Source organism: Pseudopipra pipra, chromosome 5 (assembly GCF_036250125.1).
Source record: "Pseudopipra pipra isolate bDixPip1 chromosome 5, bDixPip1.hap1, whole genome shotgun sequence".
NCBI lineage: Eukaryota > Metazoa > Chordata > Aves > Passeriformes > Pipridae > Pseudopipra > Pseudopipra pipra.
In genome coordinates this window covers 40,308,171-40,326,897 of record NC_087553.1, presented here as the reverse complement: position 1 = coordinate 40,326,897, position 18,727 = coordinate 40,308,171, and the positions used below count along the sequence as shown (strand labels likewise).

Below are 18,727 nucleotides of genomic sequence, written 5' to 3'. Positions count from 1 at the left end.
TGTAGTGGAGTTAGGCAAGGGCTCTGGCTCCTTCACCCAGTCGGTGTCTTCTGACACCTGACAAAGAACTTCGTTTGTGCTGTACCTGTCTACCTGCATCTTCGTGTGTGTACTGCCGGAAATACCCAGTCCGGTTGTGGAGAGGTACCTTGGAGGGACGGAGCGCTTCTGCCCATCGCTGGGCTGCTGGGCAGAGCTGGGGGGTGTACCGGGGGAGGGAGTGGACGTACGGACAGACGGACACACACCCGCACGCGCTCCCCGTCCGTTCCGGGGGCGCTGCCGGCGCTGGTCCCGCGCGGGGCGGGCGGAGCCGCGCGGGGGGGGCGGGGCCACCGGAAGGCGCGAGCCCACGTGTCCCGCGGGGCGGGGGCGGCGGGCCCGGCCGGTTCGCTGGCGGCCGCTGGGCAGCCTCAGCCATGGGTTGGCTGCCGGCGCAGGGCCGGCTGGCGGCGGGGCTGCTGGTGAACCTGGCCGCCTCCATCTGCATCGTCTTCCTGAACAAGTGGCTGTACGTGCGGCTGGGCTTCCCCAACCTCAGCCTCACCCTAGTCCACTTCGCCATTACCTGGCTCGGCCTCTACCTGTGCCAGGCGCTCGGCGCCTTCTCCCCCAAGAGCCTCCAGCCCGCGCAGGTGCTGCCGCTGGCCCTCAGCTTCTGCGGCTTCGTCGTCTTCACCAACCTCTCCCTGCAGAGCAACACCATCGGCACCTACCAGCTGGCCAAGGCCATGACCACGCCGGTCATCGTGGTCATCCAGAGCGTGGCTTACGGCAAGACCTTCCCCCTGCGGATCAAGCTGACCCTGGTGAGGAGGCGGCGGGGCTGAGGGGAGCGGGGAAGGGCGACGCCGAGGGCAACAACCCCGCCTAAAACCCCGCTCTCCATCTCCGCAGGTCCCCATCACGCTGGGCGTCTTCCTCAACTCCTACTACGACGTGAAGTTCAACGTCCTGGGGATAGTATTCGCCACCTTGGGCGTCCTGGTGACCTCCCTCTACCAAGTGGTGGGTATTGGGGGGGGGAGCGTTGTGGTGGTTGGTCTTCACGATACGGCCCCTTGTTTTGATCGCCTTTCAGTAGCATCCAGCCTTCCAAGAAACCCTCCGTGCTCCGTTTTTTGTTTTTAAAAAACCCACCAAATTTTGATAGTCCATCATAACCCCTGTTAAATTGACGAATTGATCGTCCTTGCTGCTAAAAATTGGGGTCATCTTTAACGTGAGTGTATTTTCAAGGGGTGAAAAGCCGTAAAACTCTTTTTTTTCTAGAGAGAACTGATATTCTTGTTGAAGTAAGTGTCTTGCATTTGAGCCTTTCCCTAGAAAGGACGTTTTCCAGTCCTTCAGTTAATCCCGTAGTTTACTTGAGCTATTTACATTTTGTCAGCATCCTTTTTCAATTTCGACTATACATAATCTCAGGTGTTTTTGTAGAGGATGCATTAATACATATGCACGATATACACACAATACAACCTTTCTGGATGATTATGGTTGAAAAAATAGATATGTCCAAGGACTGTCTTAGCCCTTTCTGCTTTAACATTTACTAATATCTCAACCAGCTCATTACTGGCCACGACTGTAAAAGTCTCCCAAATGAGCATCCTCTGTCATGTTGATGTGATAGTCATCCATTTAAGTGTGAATTTCTTTGCAACAGGTATATTGTACCTCCTAAAGAAGCGAGACTCTTTGATCTGTAGTGTGTAAGATGATAAGTAATGGTCTGGTCTCTTGTCCTGTTTTGGGGCAGGAGGAGGAGAGACATGCTATATAATAACTTTAAGTGATGGTGTGTGTACTGGAGAAATGATAGTACTTGGGTGAAATTATTCTGTAATGTTAAAAAAAAAAAACCTTAGCAAATTCATATGCTGGAATTCATGTTACCAGTTAATGTGATTTATGAAGTATTAAACATCATTCTTAAGCATGATATAAAGTCGCATCTTTTTGGCTGTAACATCTATCTTCACAGCCATAGATAAATAATACTTCTTAAAGCATGCTACCTTGAAAATTGAAGTTACAAGTTAGAGTCAATTATAATCAATATTGAAATGAAATCCATTAAATTTGGAATAAACTGGCAAAAGAAAGACGAACGTTTACTGATTTTGTTAGCTTGTATGGGGAAGAAAATAAGCAGAAAGGTGCACAAGCAGATCTCTGCCGTGGCAAAGGTACTCAGCTCCATCACAGACAGGATCTAGAATTTGTGTTGAATATAAAAGGGAGCCGGCATTTTCTTTCTAGTTCTGCTACTTTTTTGTTCTTCCTCAGGTGCAATACTTTACCCCCAGGCAATGGGAAAAGGGAGGTTTAGGCACTCAGGACTTTTTCACTGTCCCTGCATACTATTTTCTCCTCTTTTGTGCTTGCAAGAGACAAACACACAGGGCCCCCAATTAGGCGAAGGTAATGCTCAACAATCTGTTTATGTAATATTGTCCACGTGAGATTCCCTCTGTGTTAGTAGCCAGTTTGCTTTTGCTCAGGTTTTCAATTTGTGGGGTTTTTTCCTCATGTTTAACAGTTTTCTCTTTTGGTTTTAGTGGGTAGGTGCTAAGCAGCACGAGTTGCAGGTAAACTCTATGCAGTTGCTGTACTATCAGGCACCAATGTCCTCAGCTATGTTGTTGTTCATCATACCCTTCTTTGAACCAGTCTTCGGAGAAGGGGGAATATTTGGGCCCTGGACGCTTTCTGCTGTGGTAAGGCTTTTATTGACTTCATTTAAATAATTATCACTGATGTAGTTAAACTTGATAGTAAGATATATTTCTATGTGAAACAGATTTTTGTACAGCCATTGGCTATGGTGAGATGAGAGGGGCATGTGCAGGAGAAAAGCCCTTTGTTGAGTCTGCCCCACTTCCTCTGAGAGGAGCAAGTCTGTCAATTTATTTATGTCCTTAATTCTTGTTTCTGTTTAGAGGGCATCTGAACAACAGGAAAATCTGTGAAAATCCAGAAGCTTCCCCTAATATATTAAATTAAAAATAATGTAAGTGCTCTAGTTCCAGCTCTTACTGTACACTCAGAGAAAGAGATAAGCGTGCTCGCTTTTGACATTCTCAGCTCTTCTTCTGCGGAAGGATGTCAATATTGGTTGTTCACTAGAATTAATAGTTTATTTTCACCAAGAAGACTATAATTTCTCTCTGTATCCTGTCCAAAAAAGAGGCAGTGGCATATTCTCACCAATGCTGATCATGCTCCTCAGTGGTGGGTCGCTTCTTGTAGCATTGCAGCTTATGAATGGTTTAGCAAGTATTCACAATAATAAAATCAGATATTTTCCTTAAATAGTTTTCACTGTCACCATAAATAAGACTTTGTCTCAAAGGTAAAGAACGCAGCCTCAGTGTGCATGAGCAGCCAGATTTTCCAAGTCACTCTTAAATGTTCACCAAGGGTAAAGGAGAAAAGGGCTTGTAGGTCTCTCAGTGTATATTTATGGAGATCATACCCTGAGCTGCTTATACACATCACCAGTGTATGGACTGATTTGAAGCCGTTTCTATTTTTGTTCTTCGTATGTTTTTCTTGCCTGATACTTTACATTTGAAAGTAAATGAAACTAAATAAATAACCTGGGATGTATCTACAAAACCGGGTCAGATTACTGACTGTGTCCATTAATCCACAGATAATGGTACTGCTGTCTGGAATAATAGCCTTTATGGTAAACTTGTCCATTTACTGGATCATTGGAAATACGTCACCAGTCACGTATCCTTTGTAACATTAGTCATTTCTCCTGTTTCCAGATGAATTGTGTTGGAATTCATTTGGGCTGATTTATTGTGGCAAAACTGTTTGTAACCTGCCTGCTTTATCTTAAATGATGAAGCTGGAAAAGCATGTTCATGTTTTAGTGTATTTTGTTTCTTTGTTCGAGATTTGTATAGGTAATGGCGGTTCCCTCGCTGACCTTCATACCTGCAAAGAATATTAATCCACACTTTGGCTACTTTGAGGAAGTGTTGGCATGCAAATCAGTTTGAAGTGTATGATGGGTGAAAAGCTTTAGGTGGAGGTTAATACTCACAGGCTGCAGAGATGCAAGAAAATTGCATGAGTTGGAGTCAGCATGGCCATACCATTGTGTGCTAATGAAATTTCCAAGTGTTTCTTTTTACAAAAAATGATACTGGTATTTGCTGTTATCCTTAATGGATGTCTAGGTATAACATGTTTGGACATTTCAAGTTCTGCATCACCCTCCTGGGAGGGTGCCTCTTATTTAAGGATCCACTATCTGTTAACCAAGGCCTTGGGATTCTGTGCACGTTGTTCGGCATTTTAGCCTACACACATTTCAAGCTTAGTGAGCAGGAAAGCAGTAAGAGTAAATTGGTCCAGCGTCCATAAAGCAGGAGTTTCTGAATACTGTTGTGAAGGAAAACAAGTATTTAAATATGCATTGATTCTGGAATGCACGAAATTGCCTCAATCATTTAGATCTATGGTTTTAGTTTAATTACCAGGATTGTTATTCTGTAACTAAACCAAAAGAACTGAATTATGTAGAATGCTGGGGGTTTGCCATCTCAGTCCATCCTATCATTTTCATTAAATTAAAACAGTAACTTAAAAGAGAAAAAGGCATACTTCGAATTGCTGTGGAAATTGTACTGAAGTAATTATATTTTTTGCATACCAAATGAGATTATGATGGCTACCGTTATAATACAGAAAGAGAGAAAGAAAAGGAATCCTGTCTCTGTGATCATGCCATTATTGCTGTCATGAAGAAAAACTTGGAGGCACTTTATGCAGATGTTCTGGTATGTAGTAATGCTTCCTCCTTTTTGTCTGGTAAACAATGAGGAGGAAAACATACCTTGTCCAGTTGTTTTAAAAAAGGCCACCAGAGTCATTCCTATTTCTTGTGTGCTTTCTTATCTATGTTTGGCTTCAACACAGGGATAGATTTTTGGATGAAGAAAGTAGATAAAATTACAGGTGGAAGGAGACTAGAGGTGTGAGTGGAAAACTTGAAGCCATAGGCCAAGCTATAGAAAAATAGGAAATCAGATCTAAGCAGTTCATCTTAAATTTTTTATTTTAGTCTATCAGGACATTCATAAGTAATTAATGTTTTGGAAAATTTTGTTACTGCATTATAATTTTCTCTGTGCCAAAACCAAGACTTTACATGAGATCTTGTAAATACTTGTGAGCCTAATAAAATCTCTGGTTTTGTGGTAATAACCAATTATTTTGCAGCCCTTGCACACAGACACCCATGCTAAAAATATTTTGGAGAAATCTTCAGAAAGGTCATTGTCTTTAATGGGCGTGAAGATTGCCCATTTCTCTGTCCTGCCTTCAGCCCCACCTCCTTCACTCCCACATCTTTCCCCAAGAGTTACCTTGGGTAGGATCTGCAGGTTTGTCTGCTGCCACTGTTTTAGGGGAGAGGCACAGGAGGGCTGTCTGGGCAGTGCTGGTTAAGGCAGCGTTTCCTCAACAGACAGTCCTGGGAAACGTATCACAGTGACTGAAGAGCGCAAGGTGGGACCTACTTCTGCTCTAATTCAGAAATGCTTTGAAAATTATTTTATGACAGTATCAGGCACTGATTTTGACAATGTGGATGGAAGAACCTGAGCGCTGTTCTAGTTAAAAAAAGGAAAGAAAAAATAACTGCTTTCAGTAAATCTGGTGAGAACATATGTTTGCTAGATTTGCAGGGTTAGAATGTAATTGCAGTATCTTAATCCTTACTTGTTGGAGTTTGTTTTATCTTCATCTACCTCTAGGAGATTTAAAGAGGGGAATTATGTGAACAAAACCAAGTATTTAAGTTTTGCAGCCACCAGCAGAAATAATATTTAGTTCCTCTAAGTTTTATACAATAGAGATCAGAAGTCTTTATGTAGGAAATAATTCAGCTTTTCTCAAGCTTGTAAATTATTTATTCTGTTCTTGATTTAAGAAAAAGCTATTTCTCTGTGTAACCTAAGTTTACACCATAATACTCTATATCATTTCAGAATTAGAAATACCTGAATAATTTTACATCTTTACCAACTGTTTCTTGGACATTGTACTGGTCCAAGGATAATTTTTTTATACATTTTTATAGATTTGTATAATTAGTTTAAAAATACAGCCTGGACTACTGAAAGATGTATTCAGGCAGTCAAGCTCTGGATGCATATCCTTCAGTATGTACACTGAGAAAGCTATTTGCATTAATTTGTGCTGTGCACAAGTTCTTCTGAGATGTAGATAGACTGCCAAAACACAGTTAGAAAACAACTGAATTAGATGCCTGTTTGACAAATATTTGAGATCAGACTGATGTAAAATGGTAGAATGAACAAAACAGCCATGCCTGGAAATACAAAAGACTCCTTAAGAAGAGGAGCAGATCTGCAAGAGAAAATTAACAGTATCATTCAAAAAGTACATTATAAATAGAATCTGATGTTGGAATGTGGGGGGGTGGGGCTTAAGTGACGTGATTTTTTTCATACCTTCAAGATCTCTCCTTTGAGATTTACCTGTTGTATCTAATAAAGTATCTTGAACTTTGTCATATGGTTCAAAATATTAAATCCAGGAGGCTTGTGTAATTGTGAGATAAATGGATCTTTGTATGTATTGTTTCTTTGGATATATGTGGGGTGGGAATAAATTTTGATCAGTTTACTGATACCTGCTTATTGCAGGAGAAAGAAGTTGTTCTTGTCTTTTTTCTTCTTCAAATTGCATACACTTTTGAGGTCTAGGTGTCTGTAAGACAAAATGGTGCCACATGGATTTCCATCTGTATGAATATTTCATGAAGTTTGAATGTTTTGCACTCGTGGCACAAATGAGGGAAATTTTAAATCCTGAGGTAAAAACTGGAATCTTATAAAAATCACTGATACTTACACGGTGGGAAACTTGCTTATTCTGGTTTTTACTACATCAATTGAATGTGTTTTCCTATTAATTATATGTATTTCAATCAGTTTTGACTTTCCTGAAAGAGAAATTGAGAAATCAGAGGCTTGTAATCTTTAGCAATATGTAGTCATCACCCTGTGTATGCTGTTATAATTGGAGCCATACCATACAAACCCTCTTGATGGCTTTCTGATTTTCATTTTTCATACTCTACATGTCACTAAACTGTGGTAGCAGGATGGGCCTTGCTCCTTTGCCATCCAGTGCTTTGCTGCTTATATTATCATTCTTTATTTTAAAAAGCTACCACTGATGATGTTCCAGTGGAAATGGTGGTGTAGATACCAAGGTGGCATTTAAAACTGAGAGCGTATGTAGATGATTCTGTTTAAAATCTGAGCAGCTGGTGGTAAGTTATCTTTGCTAGCCTTGTCCCCAAAAACTCTTTAAAACAACATACACAAGGTTTTCCCATTTTTCCCAAAGGAATAGAAAGTATGCCTTCACTTAAAAGATACTCAGTTCAAAGCTTTGTGTTACCTTTAACTTTGGTAACTCAGCACGTGTTTGACAGATTTTTCATCTGTTTTTGTATGACTTGCTAAGTTCTTGCAGGTTCTGTGTCCGTGCAGGGCACTGTGCCAGGGGAGTTTTCCTGTTGATGCGTGAACAGTCACTCTCTCAGGCTTGAGTCTGAAGTAAAGTGGTTTGCTGCTGTTACATGTATGAAAAGGAGGTTTGTCTTGCAGGAAGTCTACCTTCGAGACAGAACTGCAATTCAGCAGGACTGTATCCTCTCTCTGTCTCATTTCATGAAATGAATGCCCAGCAATGGCCTAGGGCTAAAGCAACATTAAAGCCTTGTTTGGACTATGCAGAGTTTTTTATTAAACTCTTTTTAAAATATTAGTCGTAGTGAATGTTGGTCAAATAGTAAGGTAAAAGTCTCATTTTTATAATGTTTTATTATATAAGAGTTTCCAAAGAGTGTTCTGTAACATTTTGGAGTACAGCTAACCCATGTCTAGTTTGTCACATCTTCTGCAAAATCTGTCAAAAGATCATGATGGCTTTTGTAATTGGCTGTATATATTTATACAGTTGGGCTGCTTAGGAGGGCCTGCTCTTGAGCAATATTGTGCTACTGAACACTGGCACACTGCTAAGGTATTTAGCAGTGACTTAAAAGCTGGCCTGAAATTCACCAACCTACTTTGGAAAGTAATAAGAAGGTTCACTCTGATAGGTGAGAGAGCTTTCTATCTTCCTGGATTTTATGTTCCTGCTTTTAATAAAAGACTGTTGGTTAAGGGAGTTTGGAGAGCAGATCTTAGTGTCCCTCAATTCACCTTTCATATTAAGATTTTTCTCCCAAGATGTCTGTTTTGCTTCCAGTTATGTCTTAACTAGTTTTTAAAAGAAGAAGAGTTTGGATTAAAGACTTGTAGGTGTTTGCTTGTGTTATTGCAGCTTTTTCCTCTTAAAATTTTATTTTAGCCTTCAAAACCCAACTTCCCCATTTAATAAGAAAAAAAAGAAAATTATTTTTAATAAATTAAAGGCAACTATATAGAGTGAAGATATGTTTTGTTTTGCAAAAGAATTCCACTCTTCTAACATTAAAGATGCAGTTCTTTGTTTTTCTGCTATTACAGTCAGCCAGATGCGAAGAAGCACCATCTTTCTGCTCCGCACAAATTCCCTCTATTTCTGTGTGTGCTCTCTCTCTGATCGCAGTCTCAGATTTCCATTTGACAGCGCAGTTGCTGCAAAGGTAATTGGGATGTCAGCTGCAAAGGGTTAAGAACATGAAGGAAAAAAATCTATCAGCAGGAGCTGATATAATCTTGGATAAACAGAAATTCTGTTCTAAGACACAGAGACATCTTACCAAATAAATCTGTGTTAAGCACTGGGGACAGGTGTGTGTTTGTGTCCAGGCAGGTATTGCAAAAGAATGCGAAGCTGAGTTGTTTGAATTCTTGTTGTGCTGTAGTAGTTGACACATTTAGTATAAAATAGATTTTAATAATATAAAAATTGAAAATATAAATGCCATGCAAAAAAAAATAGTTGGATTCAGACAGTCTTTGCCAGGCTTGTCCCACAGCTATGGTTAACCTTCCTGAGAGAAGGGAGCTATTGTTCCACCTCCTCTGGCCCAGTGATGCTGGGCTTAGTAAAGGAGGGCTTGTGTTCCTGAAAGCTGGTTTGCTTTTCTTCAGCTGTATCAGTTGGTCCAATGAAAACATATCATCTCTCCCTATGGAGCTTGTCTGGCTAAAGTTACTGTTCCTGCTTTCATCTGACTGACTTAGATCGTTCTCCTGTCTTCCTTGAGTAAGAAGACCTGAGAGTTCTAATGGACCTAATGATTCTATTCTGTGACCCTGGGGAGTACAATGTACTCCATCGCCTCATGTAACAGTCAGCCCTGGTGTGAGGGATCCGGTCCAGCCCAAAGGGGCATAATTACAACCTGCAGCACAACAAGGACTAAAGAAAGGGGAAATGTGATCCCTTTTTGTTGTTTTAGTTGCAAGGCAGTTTCTAATACTTTCCCATTTTACTTTTTGTCATTTCCTTTAGTTAGTGCATAAGAAATCTCCCTTTCCTGTTTGTCTGCCCTTTATAATTAGGGAATTCTAGAATTGAGACAGAAATTGTATTAGTGCTTATATAAATATGTTGACCTAACCCAGTGTTGCTGGTTTTTACCTAGGGAGCCTTGCCTGCCTTCCACTCCAGAAAAAATTAATTACTTAAAATACAGGAATCAGGTTAACGTGGATTAAGAGGTAATTTGCCAGCTCAGGAGTTGCATTTGCCTTCGCAGCCGCACTAGCTCAGTACCTAGCAGGCACAATATGCTGCCTTTATAATGGAAAGGCAGGAACAGACATGGGCAGATTAAACGTAATATAATGGAAGTAAATTATGTATTTAGAAGCAAGTACTGGGAACGATCCAAAGGTTGCTTAAGGATTGACATTGTAAAGATAATTTTCTAATCCGTTTGTGGCTTCACTGGAACATTAATACAAGCCATACATTTGAAGACACATGATTATATTTAAGGAGCTCCAAGAAGTCTAGCACGGCTGTGTGGGTAACTAGCACATACAGGATGCATATGCAGGCTAGTAGTGTGTCAGAAAAGAGCAGGATTATTTTTAGAACCACAGGCGGCTGTGTATCATCCAGGAAGTGCAGGGAGGAGATCTCTGGTTGAAACACAGCATAAGAATGTAATTTTTAATGACCTTGGCACAGAAAACTGTTGCATTTTTTTACTTTCTTACAAAGCAGAGGCTGAAAAGCAAACTTGTTTAAAGGAGATGTGTTGTGATTGGGTGAAGCACATGGAGTAATCATGGATATTGGGACCATAGAATAGAGGTGGTTGTGATTAAAGAAAAAAGTGAGACAATGAGTTAAGAAACAACTGAGAAGAGTATACAGCACACAGACCTTATATTTTAAAACTTCCCTAGATGTATAAGTTTAGATGCTTAACTGCACGATAAGGCAGCTGAATATAGCAGGGCCAGATTTGTCAGTGTGAACTTCTTCCCTTTCAATAGTACTTAATAGAGAATGGCATTGGCTCAGCATTTCCAGAAATGAAGCTACATAGTTGACAAGTTTGACTTTTTTTTTTTCTTCAACTAAATTTGGTATGCTATTCAACAAAGAAACAGTCCTTGTTCTGCTTCCTTACTCTGCCCAGAATGTTTTTGATTCTCCTTACTTTCTGGGGGAAAAGAAAACATTTGCACGCTTTTATTTTCTGTTACAGAACTAATGAGTGACTGAAGGGGTTTTGTTTTACAATACACCAAAGTTGCATATTAAATACTTTGATTAAGATCCTGTAATTTATCTACATGTGTGCATGTTGATTCCATTCAGGTTTCTGTCTTCCAGCTGAGTGGAAAAAGCCTCTCCAGCTCCTATTATATTAACTGTTGAGAAATTGAGTGCTTTTCTCCAAGGAGTTGAAAGCAATGTTAGGGTCTTCTGGGATCCAAAATGGTTTACTTATTAAATGCATTTCTTGTGCTGGTTAGTCAAAAACTGTATTCCTACTTGTTAATCCAGTTGAGAGAAGAAACTGATAGTGGTGGTCATACACCCTTCAGGCAATTATGATACCTTTCTGAAAACACATGATCTCACTTTTCTGAGTGGTAAAGTGGTTCTTCTGGACTTCAGGACTGACAATAACCAATGCAGTTTGCATCACACTTTGTTGTATAGGTAGAAAAAAGAGAGGGATAGAGATGTAGTAGGTTTGTTTCCCAAACAAAGCCCAAGCAAAGGTTTCCCAAAAAGGCTGTTTGAATTCATGGATAGCTATGTCTCTGTCGGGGGGAGACACACATGTAAACCTTTATTCTGTACCCCTAAACCTACAATCTCATGAGGTCCAGCTGACAGCAGTGGGAATGGACACATGGGAGGCTGGCACTGAGCTGGGATTACTGAGCACCCCCACCAAGATGGTTTTCTAGAACGACATGCAGTGTTACAGAACCAGCTGTACTTGGGTGTCATTCAAACCTCATCTTGGATGCAAAAGACAGAAATTAAAATTCAGAAACTTTGGGAAACTAGCAGATTTAGTGAAAGACATGCTCTTAGCACATATTATATGAGATGACAGTGTCGGTGGAATGTCACATTCCTGCCTCTCATCTGTCTGAACTGTGAGAGTCATATGACCCTCTGCTAGACAGAATAGCCACAACTGGCTATAGAGCAAGTTGATGCCTTCCTGTGGAGGAAAACAGGCAAGTTTTCGTGCTGGGACAACGGAGAATAGTGACACCGCACGGCTAGGAACGGGACTGAGGGAAGCAGAGCGGGGTGGGAGGCGCCTCTTTCAATAGTCCCCATGTGACATCCACACACCCAGCGTCAGAAGGCAGGTTTTGAAGAAGAAGGTTTCACACAAACGAAATGGTGAGAAAGCATCTCAGACATAAGCCTTCAAGGAGTTTCTCAAGCACTCCACAACATATTTATGTGCCTATAAGTGGTCTTGAATTCTCTGGGAGACTGGCTTGCTCTGAGCTGCAGCAGCTTGTTTCCTGCCTCTGTAGCCTCCTGTGGACTAGCAACTCTATTTCCCTTGTCCCCTGTATTAAGGGAAGATCTTTGGAAAGTATATTGTGTGTTTGTCCTATTTTTCAGTGTGCTGTATTTAGCTGAACCAGTCTGTGCTACATCAGGTGGTTTTGCTTCTATGAAGAAGCTTTACTCATTTGATAGCCTATAGTAATTCACTGGGCGTCATATCATTGGGATATTATTTTTAAAGGCTGGTTAATTTTCTAATCAGTTAGTTGTTCCTAAGCAAGCCAGGATTTAAATATCTTGTAGTTGAGTATTCTCAGTGGTTTTTTTGAGTGTAAAAGTAAGATATGCAAGTCCTCCGTGTTTGCAGTTTCCTTTTAAAAATGGATGTAAATCAGTGCATGCAAAGATGTCTAAGGAAATTATTTTGTGATGTGATGTCCTTATTGTCTAACGGGATTTCACATTTGCAGGATAGGAATGATTGAAATGAATCAAACCTCTGCAAAGGCTTTGCTGCAAAAATGGCTTGGCAGGATGGGATTTTAGTAGAAGCCAGAGACACGGAGCTCTAGAGGTGCATTGCTAGCATTGAAAACTGGAACCAAAACCTAGTAAAAATGGAAAATTGATATGCATACATAAAACACAGATAAAACTATAAAGTTTCCTTAGTTCACTGCAGTCATCATTTTGGTCTTGCATAAAATAATTGTATGGCTGCATGGACCTGAAAGACTCTTGGTCTGTGTGCACGTTTCCAGTATGTATGACAATACTGCTCCCCAGCTATTTGAGGCTTCTGCTTTTCCAGAGACAGTTGTCCTTTCCTGTCTGTGTCACCAAAGAGGAATGCACGCCCATGCTGTGGTGTCCCTTGGATACAATCCTTGGAGTAACAGTTTAACATGCCAGACTGAGAACTGAGATGTGGGTTGATTTTTTTTTTTTGTGATCCCTCCAACTTGTGTTGCAAAGGCAGTAACTTTTGCTAAGAAAGTCCTATCAACAGCAGAAGGGAGTGATGTTTTGAGCTGGAGCAACTTGCTAGAGGTGCTTGATATCTGCACAAGTGGAATGCAGAATACACAGATGACACATGCTTTCTACAGATTTCAAGACGTACATTTCCAAATCAGCTTTCACAGAAGAGAATGTGTTCAGCTTGAAGTACAGTGCAATAAAAACACAACGGCCTGCAAATTACCATCAGAAGTGTCTACAATCAACACAACTCCTCTTGCAAACCTTTCAGCTCCTTTGCAACACAGGAAAAGCTGGGTTGGGCCAGCTAAACTAATTATCAGTGCTAACATGCACTCTTTACTTCTCCCTAAGTAACACCTGAGGGATACTTCTGGGAATTTGGACCCAGTTTTATCACAGGAGATACTGCAGGGGCTTATCAACCCAGGTGACTGATACCAGAGGTAACATTCAAGGTGTGGTTAGATGATAAGGAAAAGGCCACTGAATGGCTCTCAGCCTTCAGGAGTTATTTCCCCATTGCCATCTCCAATTCTCTGCTTCCAGCTGTGTGTTCCTGCTGCTTTTTTGTTACATCTCAGGTGTTCATGATAAAGCAAGGTGACATACTAGCAGCAAATACAAGTAAATATCCTGCTCTTGAATCAGCTAAATCTGTGGTCAAAGGAGCCAAAGCCAGTTCAAAGAAATACTTGGTTGGGAATGCACAGCTCTTGTCAAGGCCATTGTTTCAATAGGGCATTAGATGGGCTCAGTACATTCTTTACGTGAGATATTTGATGAGCTCAGCTGCATCACCAAACCATGCAAGGTGGCTGAGGCAATCCAGCACCACAGTTCTTCCAAAAAAGGTCTGTCTCACCATCAGCTTGCAGCCATCAGTGAGGAGACAAGGAGGAGAATTGAATACCTCTCTTGCAGTGATGGGCTCTGAAATCAACGAAATACAAGCTTCACCTTCAGTAACGCTGAAGCAGATCCCACACATTTTCCCTGCCTACCTGTCTGCTGCCATTCCGGTGATGTCCTGGGCCAGCTGCTATGTAGCTACTCAAGACTACCTCAGGGAACTGATCTGCAGAAAAAAATGCCTTATTTCTCAGGTGTGCCAGATCACTTTATCCACTTTTTGTCATAGATGCACAATTGTCTGTGCCAGTATATCAGAACAGGCAGCAAGAGGATTGAAGAGGTGGATGGGATCTCCCTGAAGTAACATGCCAACAGCCAAAGAAATGCATGCTGAGTCTTCATTATCTTGTCATTAAACACAACCATTTTAGTGGGGCTGTGCAGCTATGTAAGCCCCACAGCTGGTAGGTTTCTTAGAGCAGTGCAGGTAATGTGGCTGATTAAGGATCAGGGAGAGGGTAAGACAGGCCCAAGTCCTACCTGTATCCCAACTCTACCTATATCCCATCTGGTAAGAAAGAGGAAATTAACTCATTCAATGCAGTGGCATCCCCTGCATTGAATGAGTTAAAGATCAAGATTGGCAATTGTCTGCCAAAAACGATGGTCTGTATTCTACCAGACCCTCTTCAGTAAATATGGGGGAAAACAAGTGGTTTTGAGAATCTTTTTGAAACTGTATTTTGGCATGTAAAGACAGAAGATCTGTACTCTCAAATGCCTCACTGCAGTGCATATCTGGGTATGTTTGTGTGAGGCTTATTTTGCTTATGTGAGGAAACTGCAGCCTGTCTCCTGACAGCCAAGTCATAATGCAGCAATATCTTACAGTCCCACAACAGTGGATTTGGGATTTTTCCCTTGTGAGTAGCACTGCATGGTGTGTTTCTCTCAAGGTGTTCTATTATGCTGTGTTCCCTCTGGCCCTGGCTCATACCTGAACAACATGTTGTTAAGATAAATAAGGTGGGTCAGAAGTCAAAGCCCAGTGCCTGCATATCTCTCCAGGTACACAAACAAATGCAGAAGAAATTTCCAAAAGAGATGCACAGACTCAAAGCTACCACAGCTAAAAAATTCTTTTGAAACAACTGGGGTGATCTAAGCTAAGATGCTAAGATGGATCCTGCAAAACCAGCTGAATCAAGGAATACCAAAAAGTCCAGGTACATGCTTTTTCTGGAGGCAAGAGATGATTGAGCTATTAATACCACAATGGAACCAAACAAAGCACAGAACAGTATTTTGCATGGGTTTGTCATCTGCAGTCAGAGCTTAGTTTGTGTCTTGCTTTTCCAGTGTCATCGATGGGTTTGTGCAAGTTTTATGCATTAATTCCAAACGCCTTTCTTTGTGTGCTGTAGATGGAAACCCCCCTTTTCTGCACCAGATGGCGCAACCACCAGCGAACCTCCCCTGACAAACCTCCTGCCGAGGCCAGCAGGGTCTGAGTCCCAAGGCTCGGAAACTGCAGTGATGTCTGTCAGATCAGCTAATGGAATCAGGGCAGGTGGCAGAAAAACAAGCTTAGTGGCACACACAGCCTTCAAAAATTCCTCTCCCTCTTTTCAAATATTGCCTTCCTGATAAAGACTGTGAATGTTATCCTGATCTGTATTGCCCGCCAGTACTTAGAAAGAGGTTTCAATTTGTAGAGCAGCTGGGGTGGGGGATTTCCCTTAATGTTCCCATTTCATATTTAGTAAAAAAAAAAAAAAAAAAAAAAAAAAAAAAAAAGTTATTCTGGTAACAAAACCGAGCCACGGACTTGGACAACAACTACCAGTTACTTGTTCAAGTGTCTCCAATTCAGCTGGCTCCATCAGAGTCCTCAGGCTAAAGCATGCCACATACTGGAGAACCACTAACAGCTCGCTTTCAGGTGAAAACTGTGAAGAACTAAAACTCTACAATTAAAAAAGAAAAGCAGAGTGGGAAATTTATGAATATTAGAACACTTTAAAAAAGGGCTATATACTTCTTTATTGATCTAATTCTACAAACATTTTCACATGTAATTACCAAAAATCAGGACACAGAAGAGTATTTTCAGAATAGTTTGCAGGCTCTTTGTATAAAACTACTTTTTATATGTCTAGAGAGTGTATATATATATATACATATATATTAAAATATACTGTGGAAATATTAACAACATCTGAAAAGCAGAAATGACATGGAAGAGAGAAGAAAACAAGGAATATGCAAGTACTGTGAAAAAAACATTGTAGGGGGCAAAGGGGAGAAATTCAGAGGTGAATATAAAAAAGAAGCTCAAGACAATGCTGGTCATCCCAACCAGTGTCTGGCACCTGAACTGCAGGAGGCTAAACTTTCTTAGTGTTTCTTATTGCAGATGTGAGAACGGAAAACGTGTGAGAGCTTTTTCCTTGACTCGGGGGAAAACATGACGTTTTCCCTTGGTTTCTGTGCCTGTCATTTCCAGGGTCTTAGCACCCAGCTTGGCACAAGCAGACTAACCATCACTTCTGTTGCAGCAGAACTGCATGCTGTATCTCTGTGCGTCACAAAACTCCTCCCAAAAGTACCCAGTTCTACGCCAACATCCCTCTTGTACATTGTGCTGATGTTAATATTCGCTCACTCCACAGAGAGAACCGTTTCTGTTTTAGTGTCTCTAATGTGTTCCTTACTTACATGACGTTTCATGTTTGTGTTTAAACAAGCACTAATTTACAGGGAGGCAACTGGGCACTGTAAGAAACTTCTCTTGCTTGGCAACAAGTAGTTGCATGTCAACCGTTGGGTGCTGAGGTGACATATGATCAAGATCCACCTGAATCAAGGGAGGGTATATGGATAAAAGAAAAAAGACAGTGAGGGTCTTCAGCAGGATGACTTAGCAAGGTATATCAGTTTATTTCAGGAAGTACATGGATCCATGCCTGATTTTAGGGAGAGATTTAATCTCAAGGAGACCCTTCTCAGCAAACCCACTTCCCAAGTGGGCTTCAGAATATACACCCAAGTTTGATAACTTAGCCCTGTTTGTGATGGCAATGAACTCTTGGAGGGAAACTACTCAAATCAACCTTGATGGTTTCAAGTCCAGGCTACCCCAGATATTAATAATGCCTCTAATAAATGTTCCAAACTATTTGTCTAGCTACTAGCATTGTTGTCTAACTGCATGTTCTGCTAAAGTTGTGTGCTAAAAGTTTTACTGACAAAGCTATGCTCTCAAACAGAAAAGACCCAGCAGAAAGGTGACTTATAATTCGTCAGTAAAATCAATTGTATTAGCAAAAGGAGAGTGCTGAGGCTTTTCTGAGGAATGGATGGTTCATTCTGTGTCAAGTAAAATCATACACCAGTCACTAAGGCTGCATCAACCAAACTTTACATTGTGGAGCAGGCAACAAGAAGGTGTGCAAAGGAGGATGTTGTAGAGACTTCGCGATCCAAACTAAAGCATATATTCCTTGTATAACAGGCAGCTAGAAAGCAACTATGGAAACGTGGGGGAGATGTGGGCAAATGGGCTAGCAAGGGTGGGACAATTCTGGGAGATACATGATCAGGTACACAGAATGGGACTGAATTAAGAAGCTGTTTGTGCAATAAAATGCCCTTCTGGGTTTTGTTGTTAGAAACAAACAGTTCAAGTAACAGCCAGACAGTTAAAATAATTTTTTGTCTTCCCTTGCTTTAACCCAGACTGCAGCCTGACTTGAATAGTTCCTCAGGCCTGACCTCATCATCAGCTGCAGTTCTGTCCATACATGGCACCCCAAACAGACTGGATTTGAACTGCATGCTATGTTTGCTCTCAGCTTCTCCTAGATTTAGGTTGTCCCTGAATACATTTCAGTTTTAGACTGAAAGATACCTCAGTCTTTCACATGAGTCCTGTTAGCCTGTGCACACCCCACACACCCTTCTGGGCCACTCCCTTAAACAGAAATGTGTTTTGTGCTGGACTGAACGGCACATTTGTATGACAAATGAGCACTGGATTAAAAGAACAATTCTAAACTGAACTGGCATCATCGTAGTCTGGCTAAGTAAGGCAGATGAGTATGGTTATACTGAGTCTTTTTCTGATCTAGTTACATGCAATCAAGTACTAGGGAAGGAGATATCACTGGATTATTTAACTTTCACAGCTACAGTTTAGTAAAGCAGGAGATGGTCACAATTTAATGACATATTTCACCCCTGCCTAACAAGAAAAGCATGCTTTTTCATTCAGTGATATGCCTAACAAAACCTGTTTGAGAGTTAGAAGTCTTTTCCTGAGATTTTTCCCTTTCAGTTCTTCAGAATCATTCCATAAGCTTCTTTAAAAGTGAGGACTAAACAGAAAACTAGAGGAGGGGAAAAACACCTAAACTTTTCATTCTGTTTTAGATAATGAGCAGAAATTCAAAATAATTGGTTTATGTTCTTGCTAGTTGGCCTCCCTTCAGAAGGCTATTGTTTTGTTTAATTGTACTTGTGGCTGACTGAGCTGCTACTAAATAGGAATCAGATTGGGGCAGACTACCAGTGTCTCCCAGGTGGATGAAGGAATAAGTACGGCAACTAAACAAAGGCAGAAGAGCTGCTGTCTTCTGATGTGGGATTGTTCTAGCTCCAGATGGTTTTGAAGCAGCTGTAGTTAACATGCTCAAGAGTAGACACACCTGAACTGAGTGCCTGTGGGGGGATAAGAAAGAGCTCATGAGCAGCTGCTAGAAAAACATTTTGTTTCAGACCATCTTTTCCAGTCCACCTGAAGTAATTTTACATTTTTCAAAATAAAAGGTTGCTCTGAAGTTATGGAAATGTAGGAAACTGCCGATCTCATATGCAAAGCTCCCACATGGTACAT

General features: G+C 41.1%; 1 protein-coding gene across 2 annotated transcripts; it reads left to right on the top strand.

Annotated features, from left to right (window-relative positions):
* Nucleotides 1–121: 121 nt before the first annotated feature.
* SLC35E3 (solute carrier family 35 member E3) lies at nt 122–6,701 on the top strand. 2 transcript variants are annotated; one of them, XM_064655711.1, is made up of 5 exons: nt 122–809; nt 898–1,008; nt 2,562–2,720; nt 2,943–3,013; nt 3,659–3,741. In XM_064655711.1, the coding sequence occupies exons 1-4, from the start codon at nt 420–422 to the stop codon at nt 2,970–2,972; spliced, it is 690 nt and encodes a 229-aa protein (XP_064511781.1). In that variant the 5' UTR covers nt 122–419; the 3' UTR covers nt 2,973–3,013; nt 3,659–3,741. The 2 variants fall into 2 exon arrangements, with proteins under 2 accessions (XP_064511781.1, XP_064511780.1); XM_064655710.1 differs by lacking the exon at nt 2,943–3,013 and adding an exon at nt 4,197–6,701 and having other exon boundaries at nt 341–809.
* The last annotated feature ends 12,026 nt before the right edge of the window (nt 6,702–18,727 follow it).